At 36.7% G+C, this 16,761-nt stretch overlaps 1 protein-coding gene across 4 annotated transcripts; it reads right to left on the bottom strand.

The window, feature by feature from the left end:
• Nucleotides 1–747: 747 nt before the first annotated feature.
• Nucleotides 748–7,731, bottom strand: LOC148842273 (large ribosomal subunit protein uL10c-like). 4 transcript variants are annotated; one of them, XR_016103676.1, is made up of 4 exons: nucleotides 6,913–7,730; nucleotides 3,424–3,492; nucleotides 3,174–3,222; nucleotides 748–1,040 (listed from the first exon to the last, which is right to left on the bottom strand). XR_016103676.1 is itself a non-coding variant. In XM_088959299.1 (2 exons), exon 1 carries the CDS (start codon nucleotides 7,623–7,625, stop codon nucleotides 6,939–6,941), a length of 687 nt encoding a protein of 228 aa, XP_088815425.1. In that variant the 5' UTR covers nucleotides 7,626–7,731; the 3' UTR covers nucleotides 748–1,040; nucleotides 6,913–6,938. The 4 variants fall into 4 exon arrangements, 1 of the variants encoding a protein (XP_088815425.1); XR_016103677.1 differs by lacking the exon at nucleotides 748–1,040 and adding an exon at nucleotides 2,102–2,213; XR_016103675.1 differs by lacking the exon at nucleotides 748–1,040 and having other exon boundaries at nucleotides 2,950–3,222.
• Nucleotides 7,732–16,761: the final 9,030 nt, after the last annotated feature.

Raw genomic sequence — 16,761 nt, 5'->3', positions numbered from 1 at the left:
GCTTGATCTGTGGCCGTTAGCAGAAGCCGACTTTTTCTGCTTCTTAGGATCTGTTTTCAGCTGCTTTGAACGACCAACAGCCGGCTGACGTTGCAAGAGTCAACCACCATTCACCAAGATCAAATTCACCATAATCACCAAAGCCGAAGCCGACAATGCCCCTTGTTTGTCGCCGCTGCTGTTTGTATCGTGAGATCGGAGAAGATGAACAATGTTTTTTCTTGATTATTTCAATATTTTTTATAAGGGTAGTATGGGAATTAAAACGGTAAATTTCAACGAAAAAAGGAAGGAGGTTTTTGTGTCACGGTCATAGTACAAGAGGGTCTTTATCTAATTTACCCTTATAAATAAAATACCTGAACAATGTAGGTTTCCCATGCAAGAGCAGGATATTAAGGCTGGGTAGAGGAAGATTTTGTGAAGAAGAAAAACAGACTACTGGCGTTGAGTTAATTTGGCTTTCAGTACTTGTCTCAAGTGTACGTATCTGCCACTGAAGCTACAATGGAAAGATTGCTTATGACTATGTGGGAAAAACAGACTACTGGCTATTGCTTTACTTGGTCTCCCATTGTAGGAGAAATAAAAAATCATTAGTGATATTTCTGTCTGTTGCAATAGAAGTGTGAGTATCGATTTCCATTGCTGTCATTCTACTTGGTTTTTCAATGTAAGGACCAGGGGATGGATTGGTTGTTTATGTCCTGTTTAGTGAAACAGATCATACGGACCAGAGGATGGATATACAGAAAGACATCTCAAAGTAGTGCTGTTTTGCATTAAGAACTCTTCCTTATCATGCATGTCCTTGATAACTGCAGTACTTTGCGTCTGGCATATGGAAAAAGGGTTCCAATTTATCATATCCATAAGATGTTTGCAATCCTATTCATCAATGGGGAGTCTAGTTCTTAGTCCCAATCTAATGCTTTGAACATAATCCTCAACAGAACCAATTAGCCTCTTCATTCATTCATCATCATCATCATCATCGTCATCATCTAAGCTTTGTCCCAATTATATTCCTTCATTCCATCCTGTTCAGTATCATATCCATTGTTAAATTAATCTCTTCATTACGACCTTAATCAACAGTAAAATGTAACTTATTGCTGATAGCAGCTCTTACATTGATAGAAAAGATACTAGATCAATAAATGCAAATTTGAATTTTTATTGGCAACTCGATCTGGCCTTTGGAATACCTTAAACTGCAGAATTACATGCATAACAACACATCAAGCGGCAATTCGATCTATGAGAGATGGTGTGCAGTGCATCTTTAACTCTCAGGGTTCAAGCCCCTAGTTTCAGGAAAACCACACTGACTTTGTTGGTGGCGCCTTATCAATAATACAGGTTGGATTTTCCCTAGGCTATTTTTGGCCACACTGCACACTTATGCAGCATTTGATACAGCTTAAACATATAAACAAATTATGATGGCAAAGCATGCATCACAATCACAATGCCTTTCTTTCTAGTTTATTTTATATATGCAAGATTTTGTTTGACTGTTTAGCTACAGCTGCACATGCACTGTCGCCTAAAACATTAGTCACAAACATGATACTTCGTCGATTAATTTTCTCCTGCTAATAATGGATGCTCTAAAGAGCACAAACAACAATATACAGTCTGCATTCTGTCATTAAGTGTTTCTCTTTCATTGCCTTCCAATATTTACATCATCACTGAGTATTTTAATAGATTTTTTATGGGCTTTATTGGGATTTCAATAGCCTGGGTCTTCAAGCCAATGATGCTGTACTGTAAGAAAAGGCTGCATAAATGTTTTCCCTAAACATGCCAATAAATTATTTATTTTACTTATAAAATATAAAATGGAAAAATTGTTTGCAAACCGCTCTTATTCATCCATCTTCTGGAAACCTTAAAACGTGTATTTATTTCTCCTATCGAGTTTGATAAGATGATTGGTCCTTGAATCACTTGGATTTCCCTGGCTAATCCACTTGGATTTTTTTTCTTTTGTTATAGCTTGGCTTACAACAGGGAAGGTGTCAATAATACTGATCTAGACTGGAGGATGCTAACATGCAATTTTGCCAGCTTCTTCATTATTTGTTTGGCCAGCTAAACAGCTGTTGGTGATGGCAGGCCTACATCATTTGGAGAGTAGACACTGTACTCTCTTTTTTCAATCTTCAGTAAAGCATTGTCTCTGTTGCTGATGAACAAAGCGCTCACTAAACATTAAAATTCAGAGAGATGTTAATAGGAAAATTTTGGATGCATACATTTATATCAGCTACCTTTTGGGGAAAACAGAAAAAAAAATATATTGCATAAGGGTGTGTTTAGGGACTGTTGTTGCATGATGCTGACCATCTACTCTGTGCCCACCTGTTATTTTCACTTGAGCTAAGGTGTTAACAGTATTGCAAGAATTAAGGATGGCAAAATTCCTCAACTATAATAATCTTTGTGGTGGATGGAGATTCTAAGTCTAAGGTGGTGGTGGTGGAATGGATTAAAAACAAAGGACCTTGGATGTACAGGCACATCATAAGAAAGGTAATGCAGCTGGCTAGGGAAATAGGAACATATTCACTTGGGTTAAGAGATCAGCCAATGGATTGGCTTACACCTTAGCTAGGCAAGAGGCTCTTCGACAAGAATTACATTTTGGCTGGGTTTCTCATAGAGATAGAACTGTACCTTGAAAGATAACATCTGGAAGGGGGATAGGTAAATTGGATAATTGGACTAACCTACCAAAGAAGGATTCATTGGAAAAAGGCGACTTTTTGGGGTTCTCTTCAAGTGGATCAGGAGAACAGCTAATGGTTTAGCTGACTCGCTGGCAAAGCAAGGAACTGCTAGGGAAAATCTGTTTTGGGCTGTGCTGTAATTTGTGAATTAATTGTGGAGTCCATGGGGTCAGCATTCCAGTAGTGAGTGCTTGACAGTTGTACTCTTATCTTTTTCAGTAATGAAAGCTACCCGTTTCAAATAAAAAAAGACCTTGAGAAATTTCTAAATATGGGAAATTGGGAGGTAGTGTAGCAGAGAAGAATAAAAATAATGGTCCATTTGGTTGCCAAGAAATAGTGGGATGAGAAGGGATGAGATGAGAAAGGATGGGATAAGAAAGAAAAAATTTATTTTCTCATTTTTGGTCACTATGTTTGTTTGCTGAGACTTACTATCCTACAGAATCTGCTTCCAACGTTTGGTTGATGAGAGCTGGCAGATCTGCAAGAGAAGTTTATGTTGTTAGGACAAATAAATCATGAAAAAAAAAATTAAATTCATATTAGATTTGTAACAAAACACTTTTGGTTTAGTAGATCTATACAATGAATAGGGGTTTATAGCAACAAAAAAAATAAAAGGGTATAGCAAAGGGTTAGCAAATGGAAAAGATACGGGAAGAAGATGAGGATGAAAACTGACCTTCGTAGAAGATGAGGATGAGAACTCCGGTCTCCAAAGATGAACCCGTGCTCCCTGTCCGCTAAGCACCTGAAACACATGGAAGGAAAAAATGTTCTTGATAAAAAAATGCAAAAAAAAAAAAAAAAAACGTGAATGATGTGTGAAACGGAATCCTATCTCCTTGTCATCTGAGAAGACGAAGACAAGGTTACCTTCACCGGAGAAGACAAAGACAATAGTAGAGGAAGTGAAGTGAGATTGCTAGTTGCACCCAGACCAAAACAGGAATGAGTTTGTCTTGGACCCCTCCACCAGCTGGTTTCTTAAAACTAAACTTTGATGAGAGTAGTAGAGGGAATCCTGGACACTCGGGAATTGGGAGTGTGTTTAGGGATGAGAATGGGATTGTTTCAGCCATCTTCTCAGGCCCAATTGGAGTGGGTGATTCTCTCGGAACCGAGATCTATGCAGTTATGGAAAGAGTCCAGAGAGCTAAGGAGATGAGTATAAGAAAACTTACAATTGAAGGGGACTCAGAGGTGGTGGTAGGGTGGCTGAATAAAAACAATAGTGGGTTATGGAATTACAACAATGAGAGGAGGAAATTTAGGTGGTTGGTTCAAGAGATGGAAGTCAAGATCAGTTGGGTGAAAAGATCAGCTAACTCTTTTGCTAATGGGTTAGCTAAACAAGGGGTGGAGAGGGATTCTAAGCTTTGGGCTCAGTTGTAACTCTTTTTTCCTTTCTTGGGGGCTCAAACCTCAGCTGGAAGATAAGAAAGTTTATCTTCCCCTTTGTAATTATTTTTCTGATTAATTAATGAAATGTGTAATTGATCAAGAAGACAAAGACAATATCTTGTCTCCTTGTCGTCTGAGATCTGAGATCGAAGTTGATGGAGGAAGAGAAGGGTATTTTTGGTGGAATAAAACACCAAATAGCATGAAATGGAATGTGAGTACTTACCGGAGGCCGTAAACCTCGCCAGAGATGAAAGATAGGGTGGTTAGAGTACGGACCGTTGCAGAGGTGGGAGATGAGAATAGTCCACCCTCTACAAAATTTTCTCACACTCGTCATGCAACTTTCGTTTCTCACTAGGGTCATTTGAGAATACTAATCCCATCTCATCACATCATATCTCTCAAAACAAACATGATCCACGTCGCGCGAACCAAACAGACCGTAAAGGTGAACCTTTTGCTAGTATTGTTAGAAGCATTGGATATAGATCTAATCAATAGAATTTATTAGTGAGAAAAATGCATTACAAATGATTTAATGAGAGAAAATGAGAGCTAATACCTTGAATATAAAAGTTAATGATAGAAAATATAATGAGGTGAAATCCTTTTGCTGATTATCAAGTTTAAATCTTTAATTATTAATGAAACCCTTTTGCTGATAAAAAAATAGAATGAGGTGAAAAGTAGTAGTTCAAATTACACTATCTGCCCTCACAACCAGAGAGAGACCAAATTCAAAAATAGGGGTATTTAGTCAAGAAGAAAGTTTCACACCCTTGTTTACACTTTATAGTAGTATAAATATAAAGATTATAAGTTATTTGGTTATCTATCCAATCAGACCAGTCCCCCCCCCCCCCCAAAAAAAAAAATAATCCAATAACAAATTACGGTCATTTTAAGTAACATGGTTTAAGAATGTGACAAGATTAGAAAGTTTTTATGTTTAGGTTTGTCTTTAAGCATATTTGAGTGGGGGCCTTTACTTGGCACCCCTCTTAATATAGAGAAGTGGGATCAAACCCACATTGTAGGCTCTCAATGGTAAGTATATCTGACTTAATAGCTTTTATCTTTTACAATTTTTGTACCATGTGGTTATGGTATCAAGTTCAAGAATGCTGGTCATTTGTCACTCAATTAAGTCAGAACATGCATTGTAGGAATAGATACAGAATACTCAAGAAAGGAAGATTGGTGCCATCAGATTGGTAGTAAAATTATGTAAATGTTGCTTTTTTGAAATACTCTATAGCATTATAATAAAAAAATATTGCATCAGCACTTATGTACACCAGGAGACTGCATAATGGGAATACATGAATGTGAAGAAAGAATTCATGTGTGTGCAAAAAGACTATAAGCATTGAAGTAACAGCTATGGGGTACTCCCCTAAATTTGTTGTAGATTGCCAACCATTAGTGAAGGGTGCCGCTGACTTTCCCTTGTACCTCTCTTCTAGAAGGCAGACTTTGTTTTCTAAAAATATGAGAACTCCTATCTCCCCAGATTATCCAAATGATAGCCCTTTTGGTTATAGCTCTTGGAAACCAACCATAAAGTGGGTTGACCAAGCCACGATCCCAATCTCTATTCCCTGTTCCATATTTTTCTGCAACAATTTGTCTCCAAAGTCCACCTTTGTTAGTGTTGGGTCTCCAAAACTAGTTAATGTTGACATCTATCAGCCTTCTTATTCCTAACTCACCTGGATTTCTAGGAGAATACACATTTTTCCAATTGATTAGATGGAACTTTAAATTATTTCTAGAAGTATGGCTACACCTGGAGGGATGTGAAACATGGATAGGTAGTAAGCGAGCAGTGATGATAATAGCACACTCTTGATGAGAGGTGCTTTGCCTCCTTCAGATATTTCTAAGTAGACAGCTTCCTTAAGATAGAAACTTGGTCTCTAATGGATTGTGAAATGCATTTGCTCTCAAGGGTAAGCCTAAGTATTTAGAAGGAAGTTTGTCTATGTTACAACGTAGCATTCCAGATTTATCACATCAATACTGATTTGCAGGATTTCTATTTCCTAGCCTTTTACATTTGCTCTCAAGGGTAAGCCTAAGTATTTAGAAGGAAGTTTGTCTATGTTACAACGTAGCATTCCAGATTTATCACATCAATACTGATTTGCAGGATTTCTATTTCCTAGCCTTTTATTTTCAGTTTAAGGGATGGGGATCACAATAAAGCCCATTATCACAAGTACCAAAAAACAGAAGAGATCAATGATATCGTTATATCCCAAAGGTGCAGCTCAAATAGAGTCAGAAACGGGGATAAAGTGGTTCCATACCTTTGCGAGGCTCTCTGACATCTATGACTTAAAAATTAAAATTGCTCAACGGTTTGATGACCCTTTTCAGGTTTCATCCAAGAGATAAAATAATTGATCACAAAGTGTGTGTGAATTGTACAATGAAAACTGAGAACCATAGAATTACAATCTTCTGGTTGAAGTTTAGCTAAAAAAATAGAGAATTTACCATCAACGGGGATAAAGTGGTTCCATACCTTTGCGAGGCTCTCTGACATCTATGACTTAAAAATTAAAATTGCTCAACGGTTTGATGACCCTTTTCAGGTTTCATCCAAGAGATAAAATAATTGATCACAAAGTGTGTGTGAATTGTACAATGAAAACTGAGAACCATAGAATTACAATCTTCTGGTTGAAGTTTAGCTAAAAAAATAGAGAATTTACCATCAACCAACACATACAGACGTATAAAAATGAGAAAAACTTACAGCTCCATAAAAAGCGCCTGATGCTTCTATTGCCCACCATCCTCTTCCAACTTCTGAACATATGCTTTTAAAGTCATCACCAAATCCCTCGCCGGCGCCTGAAGCGTACCAACCAATGCCGATGCAGGGCTTTGAAGCGAACCCAACAACTTGGCATAAATCTCAGCCCTCGTCGGCATTGTCTCTAGAGCCTTGAAATCAAAGGGCCCATAAAACTTTCCCTCAAACACCGCCCCCGTGAAATCATTGTCTTCCAACTTCTTCTCTTTCTGGAAACTTCTGTACGGTTTCAGCGCTTCAGGAATCTCCTCAGTGTGAACAAACATCCAGGCATTCATGCCCTTCATGCAAGGCTTCAGAGCCTCCCACGGCGTACCTTCGACAGCTTTGCCGACAAGCGTGTTCTTGGCGACGACGAGCTTGACGGATTCCGGAAAACTCCGCCTGAGCTCTTGAAATTGCTTCACTGTGAAGCCCTTGTACTTGATTCCAGCGACAAGGTAACAGTTCTCTAGCTGTTTCCTAACGTTTTCCACCGTTTCTTCCTTCTTGGTTCGGCTGATAGCGGCGCGGATTGAAGGGAAATGAGAGGTTCTGTGGGTTGTCGGAAAAGCTGTTTTGGGCTTAAAGACTGTTGTTGTGAAACCGTTCAGCGTTAGCTGCTGAGAGGAAGGTGCCTTCGAGGAGGGGAATGCACAGAGAGAAACTTCCATTGCGGAGGAAAGGGTGACCTATAGACTATACACCTTATCTTCTCGAGTGCGGGATGGAGGAACGCGAAAAACGAAAGGAGAGTATCGTTAGCACCTTGCTCGCACATGGCATTCAAAAGAGCATGTACCTATGCACTATTGGTGCGTAATTGGTGCGTAATTTTAATAAATCATAAAAATATATAATAATAGTAAATATAAAACTTTAGGTGTATATATATATATATATAATTAATATATTTTAATGGTTTTATGAAAAAATATATTATAGTTAATTATAATTTTGTTAAAATTCCTATACTTAACTATAATTTATAAATTATAATTCTTAAATTTTAATGTTTAATGGGATGGAAAAAAACAGCTCTCTTATCCAACTATAAAATATGCATTAACACAACTTCTAAGTGAAAATATATTTAATCATTATTATTTATTATTTATTTTCAAAAAATATAAATAAAATAAATAAACATTACATAATATATTCAAAAAATATTTATTAGAGAAGAAATTTCAATTGCCTTGCGGAATATATGATAGATGATCCATAGAATTATAAGATATTCAATCATTGTGATCAAATGATAAAATATAATTAGTTAATTATTTATTTTTAATTCTATAAATATAAAAATAAAAAAAATATTAAAGAAGAAATTTAAATTACTCTATGAATATAATAGATAAATCTATAGATCTAAAACATATTTAGTGTTTATATGCAGAGAAAAAAAATATATTTTCAAATTTTTTGTTAATTTATATTTTCCCCAAATATCTCATGAAACTTCCATAAATCTATAGATAACATAAAAAAAAATGTGATTTTGGATGTAAGAAATGTAGATTAACATAATTTTATACATTAAAGAAAAAATAAACCATAAAATATTATAAAAATTGAAAACAATTACTTATTTTTTATCATATTTTCTCAAATTTTGAAATTTTGCAAATCTATCACTCTAGGAATAAGGTTTGGAGTTTTAGAGTCATTTGGGGTGAAAGATTCTTACTTTTTCTCTTTATTTTTTTCAATTTTTTGCCATATATTTTTCATCGATACGCTACCGATACACCTCCTATACACCCTGATATGCCCTCGATACGGATCCGATACACATGAATAAAAAACGATACACACGATTTCCATACATATCCCGTGTCTATTTTTAAAAGATACGATACAATATGATATAGGGGTTATCGTATCAAAATTTTAAACCTTGGTCTTATTAATTTCCAAAAGCTGTTTTACTGTGCAAGTAAGATATTACACGTGTCAAAATATTAATGTAGTTAGTTACCTTTTAAAACACAAGTGGCATACTCGGTGTTCGGTATCTATAAATGCACATTTAATGAATTGTTTCGCTTGCGTTGTGCATTTCATTCAAAGCTTAGATGGTATTAGAGCAGCAGGTGTTAGCTCCTTTAACATCCCTTTTTGCTTTCCCGACAGTCTTGTTTTTTCGGTAAGTCAGTTCGGTTGCTCGTGCTCTCGGATCTAATCAGTAGATTGATCTGAGAAACAACTCGTCTTCAGTTTATCATTCTAGTGCTTTTTCTTGATCCGCCTTAGGATCTAAAAAATGACAATGCAAGGGTTTATTTGGCAAGTCTTTTTGAAAAAATCTTTTTTGTAGTTTTGACAGTAAAAAACGCATTAAGTTTTTGATATAAGATCTGGGCAATTCAAAGACAGTTTGGCAGATACATGTCTTTTTGTGTTTTCTTGTACGAATATAAAACGCAAAAGATATGAAAAACTCTATTTAAAACTTTCCAATATCAGTCTAAAATAGCTTTTTCACGTCTTTTAATGGCTAAATCTTCTGCACACCAAACGAAAATAGACCGAATTTCAATCTAATTGACTTATAAACAGCCGAAAGACTGCACGAAAAGACACGCCAAACACCCCCAAATTTTTCTTTCAGATTCTTTTGATTTCTACTTCAGTCCTGCACCCTATTTCTTCATATCAGTGCTCTATTTCTCTTTACCAGCAACAATTAGTTATCCGCTCTTGACCAGCTCATCATGTCCACCGAAGGAAATACTGATAACTTCACCGAAGGAAATACCAGCCGAAAGACTGCACGAACTGTCTTGATTTCTTGTTTGATGAATGGTGACAATTATCAGAGGAGAGCAATGATCAATGTTTTTTGTGCAAAGAACAAGATGGGATTCGTTGATGGAACAACCGTCAAACCTAATCAATCCAAGGTTTCAGAGCTGCTTGCATGGAAAAAATGTAATTCCATGGTATATATCATGGATATTCAATGCTCTGGCTCGTGATATGCACGACAATATAGCTTACATTAACACAGCGCAAGAAATTTGGCGAGACCTAGAGGAACATTTTTCTCAAGGCAACGCACCAAGAGTGTTCCGTTCTAACATCCTTGGAATGGATCCCTTACCAAGTGTGGCCACGATTTATGCCTTGATCCTGCAAGAAGAGAAGCATCAGCTCGTTGCCAGTCATCATGCACCAGCTATTGAAGCAGCTGCACTTCAAGTAGCCACTGGTTCTTCCAAAGGAAATTCCAAGAATTCTAAAGACTCCAAAGATCGATTCCGATGTCATTGCTCTCACTGTAACAAGACTGGTCACACTAAAGATGGATGTTACGAACTGGTTGGGTATCCACCGTCATGGGATACAAAGGGAATCCGGTGCTAAGTCCTCTGTTAATGGTTCAAATTCTGCAGTAGGCTTCAAATCACCATCGTCTTCACCTTTTCTTGCTGCTGTTGTCGACAATTCATCTCCTATAGCTGGATTAACAACTAAGCAGTATCAGCAATTGCTTTCCTCGCTCAATGTTGACAAACAAACATCTGATGTGGCTAATTTTGCTGGTAAGGCCTCCAACCACCATTTGGATTATGAACTCTAATGTTTGGATTCTTGATAGCGGTGCCTTAGATCACATGGCACCCACTGATTTAGCATTTTAAGTTTGTCCAATTACCAAATAGAAATTTAATACCTGTCCAGTTCACCGGTCATATACCTCTCACACCAAATGTCCTGCTACGGGATGTTCTCCTTGTTCCTAGTTTTAAATGCAATATTCTTTCCATCAGCAAACTTATTGCTGCCTTAAATTGTGTTGTGCATTTCTTTCCATCCTTTTGTGTACTGCAAGACCTGACCTCCAACATCCTGATTGGATCGGGCACTATGCGTGATAGGCTCTATTACTTCCAACCCATTCAGCCATCATTTGCTTCACATGTTGCCTCACGATCACTCGCCCCGAGATTACATATTTAGTTCATGTTCTCAGCCAATTTCTTCATGATGATCCACGGCAAGAACATCTTGATGTTGCAATGCATGTATTGCGTTACTTGAAATCTTCACTAGATCATGGGATTCTTCTGCCTACAGCGAGTGATCTTTCAATACGAGCTTACAGTGACTTTAATTGGGCTGGGTGCACAACCACTCACAAATCTACTTTGTGACTCTTGGTGCTTCTCCATTATCATGGAAAACCGAAAAGCAAACCACCGTGGCGCGATCTTCCGCAGAGGCAGAGTGTCGCTCCATGGCTGCAGCCACCTATGAACTCCTCCGGCTTAAACTTTTTTTCTCAGATTTGGTATTAACTCACCCTCAACCTATGCGTCTATTTTGTGACAATAAAGCAGCTCTCCACATTGCTGCCAATCCGGTGTTTTACGAGCGCATAAAGCACAATGAGCTTCACTGTCATTTCATTCAGGAGCATCTGCAGCCCAACACCATTAACACTGCCCATCTTTCTTCTAAACTACAACCTGCAAACATTTTCACTAAAGCTCTTGGACGGGATCACTTTTAGTCCCTTCTACCCAAGTTGGGCATTGTTACACCTCCTGCTCCAACTTGAAGGAGAGTATTACACATGTCGAAAGATTTATGTAGTTAGCTACCTTGTAAACACAAGTGGCATAGGTGGTGTTCTGTATATATAAATACTCAATTAATGAATTGTTTCGCTTGTCTTGGACATTTCATCCAAAGTTTAGATAGGATGGTAATTTCTACCCTATCCAGTGGTACGGTAATTTCCAAACCTAATCGGTAGTACTAGTTTTCGAAATTTGGTGATTGAAATTGAATCGAAGCCGATCCATAAATCAGTTGATCAATTTGGTTCATTGGTTTTTCAGTTTTTTATTTGTATAATATTATAAATCAATGTAAAATATATAAATATATATAATTTACATGGATATATTTAATATATATAATTTATATAAATACATTTAATATATATGCTAGTCAGTTCAGTTAACTACCGTTTTTTTTATATTGGTTAACTGAAACTAAACTGGTATCTTTAGTTCTTTGAAAATGCTAAACTAATCGATTCAATTAACTGAAATTTTTTTGTTCGATCTTATCAATTTGGTTCAATTTTCAGTTTTTCATAGTCACTCCTACCTGGAGGGTATTTTCCCTACCCGCCTCAATGGGGTGGTTTTTTTGTTTGAAAGATGGATTTTGGGATGAGAATTGGTTCCGGGATTCTACAACCCGTTCAGGTACAAATAGGGCATGATGTTAGGATAAACATGACCCACTTTGACCTGTATATTGTTGAAAAACATATGAACTTTTATGTATTAGCTATGGAATTTAATACTATTTTGAATTTTATGGTAAGGATAATTTATATTTTATGTGTTTTTTTACATGTATAAATCAAATAATTAGAATTTTTATTGTTAATATTATTTTATTTATTTATTGCTTATGTATAACAAAAAATAATAAGAAATTAGGTGTAAGTTCTAAACACAACCTGCCTTACCCTTGAATGCGGGAAGGGTAAGGTCCGAAAAGAGAGTTAATCCAACCTGTTATGGATTTTGGGATAAGTATAGGTTGAGAGGTGGGTACCGTTTAGAATTTACAATACATTATTTTAACTTTAGGCCCTGTTTTATATGTTTTACCTTTTATAATCCACCTTTTTGGATTTTTTTCCTTTATTTTTAAGCATAATAAGAATGCTTATCCAAATCCTCAAATTGAGTAGATATTGTGCTATATATATTTATGTATGCATATATGTATCTATACATATAATTATATGGCCCCGTTTGTTCGTCGATATTAGCAAAGGCTAAGTTAATCAAATGGGCAATTTACCACAATCCCTGCATTTTGTATATTGCTATATTGGGTCCCATAGTAAGTCAAGACACTAAAGAGTATCAATTACCTAGGTCCCCAATACTTTCATGGGAGGTGGGTAAGTAACTTATCGGCATGACTAACATACTCTTTTTCCCACCTCCCTCTTTACCTAGATAACGTTGGAACCTCTCTCTTTACATGGAAGGTGTATTTGTACAAGAAGTTGGAAACCTCACTTACATGGGGCAAGTAAAACCTCGGAAACACTTGTCCAAATAAATATGATTACCTAGGTAAGTGAAAACAAATGGAGCCTATATGTGTAAAGTTACATCGGAGTTGGACCACCTAAGGGGTATAATTCAGCCTGATCCAAATAAAAACTACTGATTTTGGGCTCAAACCTAACCTGAGGATGAAAAATCTAGCCCATCCCATATAAAAATTGTAGAATGGGTTAATCCAGCTTTCCAAGTTTTATTTATTTATTTATTTTTTTTTTGCTACTAATGAAGTGAGAGTATTATCTGTAGACTAAGACTCCAAGCAGCTAGCGTATGAACAAATTTATTTAACGGTCTACGGATACCTTTTAAAAAGGATAAGACCATGTGAGTCAGCCAAGATCCTCGCATCCACCACCAAGTGCCTAAATTACACCCTTAAGCTATGAAAAGTCATAAGTCTAGATTATTGACAACACGTTATTTTAACCAGAGGCCCCATTTGGCATCACTTTCTAGAAAATAATGAATTCCAGATTTTTTTGGTTTTAAAAAGTAACTATATAGGTGTTTGGCATAAAGCTTTGCTTCTTATTTCTCATAATTAGAATGCCGTTTTGCATGATTTTTTTTTTGATTAATTCTCTAATAGCCTAACAAACAATGAATAAACTTCTTTAGGTTTTTTTTTTTCCTTTTTTCTTTTATAAGAATAAACTCTGGGGCTTGCTCTTATCCAAAGCTCCAAACTTCTTCACCCATCAACATCAACACTTTCAATTGGTAGGATCCAAGGCAACTGGTAAGTAGTTCAAGTAATACACCATAGAAGACAATTTATGTAAACAATTTACTATCCCAATGATCTCTTAAACATAGGATCATCACCATCATCACCTCCCTTTCATGTAAACCTGTAAATGGGTTAGTATGGAGTTGAAAGTTGAGTGATAAATGAACTTTTGAAGACAAACTGTGATTGGAGAGTAACAAGGTAGTAGCAAACAGAGCATCTATAGACAAAGCACTTGAATCATTATCCATAGCATTTGGAAATATTCATCACATACAAAACAAAGTTATAATTCCACTTCAACTGATGATCAATTAAACAGAAAAAAAAAGTATTAAAATGATTTTTTTTAACTACAAAGGGACTACTAAATAAAATTAGGGTTCCATAAAACAAAAATGAACACGATAAAACTGTAAAAGGCAAAGGCTCAGGGATCAAAACTGACTCTACATATCCATTATTAGATATGCATTGTACAGCCAAAACTAGACAAGTTGGAAGCGATTGATGCAAAAAATTCACCATATTGTTTCTCATCCTTAGAAGCAATATTATTGGTACGGAGCTTGGTGCTAGGAGTGCGGGAGAAGCTAAAACTGATACTATTAAAATGGAAAATTGAGTGCAGTTGGCCAGAAGGCCCAGAACTTGGAGACCGGATCTGCTCCTCACACAGGGCGCCTCACACAGACCACACAGGCACATCCCACTGTGAATAATAACATATATATATAAGTATGGGAGATGTTCCCAATGCATGGTGAGATGTGAATGTGAGGTCAGTGTGAGATGCCCTGGGTAAGGAGCAGATCCCAATTCCAAATCTTGGTGGTGGCAAGTTGAATGATTGCCCAAGGAGATGACAAAAATTGGTTTTGAGCCATTGAAGGGGAATAGTAGAAGAGAGACATTCAAATGATAGGGGTTTGGCCTTTTTTTTTTCTGTGAATGTTTTAATTTCATGTGAAATTATGATAATACACATCTTATCATATGGAACATAACGAGAATTGGGATTCCAAGAATCCTCATACTTAGAAAAAAAAATCACTTGTGAGAAACACACTGCATGCCCATTTTTTCTATATAGAATTGAATGAGATTTTGATAAATAAAACGATTAAACAACTCATCCAGAGGATCGTAAGAATCAAAATAATTGATTGAAGTGATGCCAAACATATTACTTGAAAATATACACATCCTCGTAATATCATGCTACTGAATGGGATGAAGAGTCAAACTTTGGTCATTGTAAAGCCACATCCAGCTCTCTAAACAAACCTCTTCTAGTAGAGGTTGGCCCCTTTGGCGAGCAGAAGGCTGGATTGGAGATTCAGCTAAACTGGTTCAGCTGCTTTGAGGTGTTTTAAATAAGCCGTAAGAGATTTAAAACTTAAGGTCATTCTAAGTTTCAAACTACCGACCAATAGCTGATTTGTGTTCTCTAGTTTATAGGTTATTTGTATGGGGAGCACCTCACAAAGGCAAAAGTTGCAACTAGGTTGCAATTATAGCTTGGTTCGAGTTCAATTAGGCTTAGTTTAAGTTTGATTTTAATCGAGTTTGAATCTTGAAGTAAGATCAATTAGTTATTCTAATATGAGCTTAATTAATAAAATGTTCAGCTCAAAAAGCTCATGAGCCTAGCTCAAATATAGTATATATCTATAAAATATAAAAATGTTTTCATTTTTAGAGCTTTTGAGCCAAACTTAAGCTCATCAAATTCAAAATCAAATTCGAGCTTAATAGTATTTTAGTCAAACCAAATCAAAACATATAAAAATTCGGCTCAGCTTAACTCGATTGCACCCCTAATTGCTGCACTTCAACCCTCCCAAACCGGAACTAATTGCAGCACTTCGACCCTCCCAAATTGGCATTAGTTTGTTCAAACCAGCAGAACCAAATAAGTTAAACCCTCACCTTTAATGGCAGTCAATGATATTATCTAATCTTATATGCTGGAGATCGGCTTCAGTACTTACAAGACCGTATACCATTCACACAACCTTTTTATGTCGTACATTAAGAATATCTTTGTCTTAATATACATGAGGATATATTCTCAATACAAGGTTGCAATGAACTGTTCCAACTGTATTAACAAGGTATTGTGAGCACTGAAGCCCATTACCATATGCCGTGACCTTGGTTGCAGTACTTCTTAGTGAGCATTGAAGCCGATCATATGCCGTGACCTTGGTTGCAGTACTTCTTAGTGAGCATTGAAGCCGATCATCAAATGGGCAGGCCACTGAACTGATGATTGATGAAAATAAGAGAACACGTGATGTTTTGAGTTTATTTACTTCACTTACGTGTCAGCGTTTCATTGAGACGTCGCAAGTCGCAGCAGATGGCCTGGTCCACATGCGGGATTGGGCATCTCTGGCACAGCCGTCGAATAAATTTGGGTCTCTTTCCGAACGATATTGATATTAGATCTAATGATCCATATAGCATGGGACCTGCCATTGAATTATTAAACTCCCTTCCGTGACATCTTCACCGTCGAAATGGAATATGGAATCATGCTGCTGCCAACACATTTCTGGTTTAATCAAGTTTCCGGCTCCGACCAAATAAATAGATCAGAGATTATTTTAGTAGACACGTGCGTCAATCGTAGTTTTAACATACAGCCATACAGGCTCAAGTGTTGACTTGTTTGCTAGACGGATCGCGCGGCTAGAATTTAGAAAGCTGCCTGGGGAGCAATTATTTATTTATTTTTTACTCAAAGGTGTGACGTACAGCGCAAAAACGTGGCTAATGAATCACTGGTTGCTGAAGTTGTCCCTCCACATGGCTCGTTATATGTCCATTAGATCAGGAAGCCTACACGACTCGTGTAGTAAATGCAGAGTTATTCATTCCTCTCTCTCTCTCTCTCTCTCTCTCTTTCTCGTACAATAAGAATTTAAGCATTTGTTCATTCCCAATTTCTTCCCCCCGATC

Source organism: Nelumbo lutea, chromosome 8 (assembly GCF_056320005.1).
Source record: "Nelumbo lutea isolate HS-2025 chromosome 8, American lotus-T2T, whole genome shotgun sequence".
NCBI lineage: Eukaryota > Viridiplantae > Streptophyta > Magnoliopsida > Proteales > Nelumbonaceae > Nelumbo > Nelumbo lutea.
This window is presented reverse-complemented; position numbering and strand designations above follow the sequence as displayed.

What these genes read in the sequence shown, in the direction of transcription:
- LOC148842273 (XM_088959299.1), bottom strand. Translation starts at nt 7,625, where the DNA reads ATGGAAGTTTCTCTCTGTGCATTCCCCTCCTCGAAGGCACCTTCCTCT.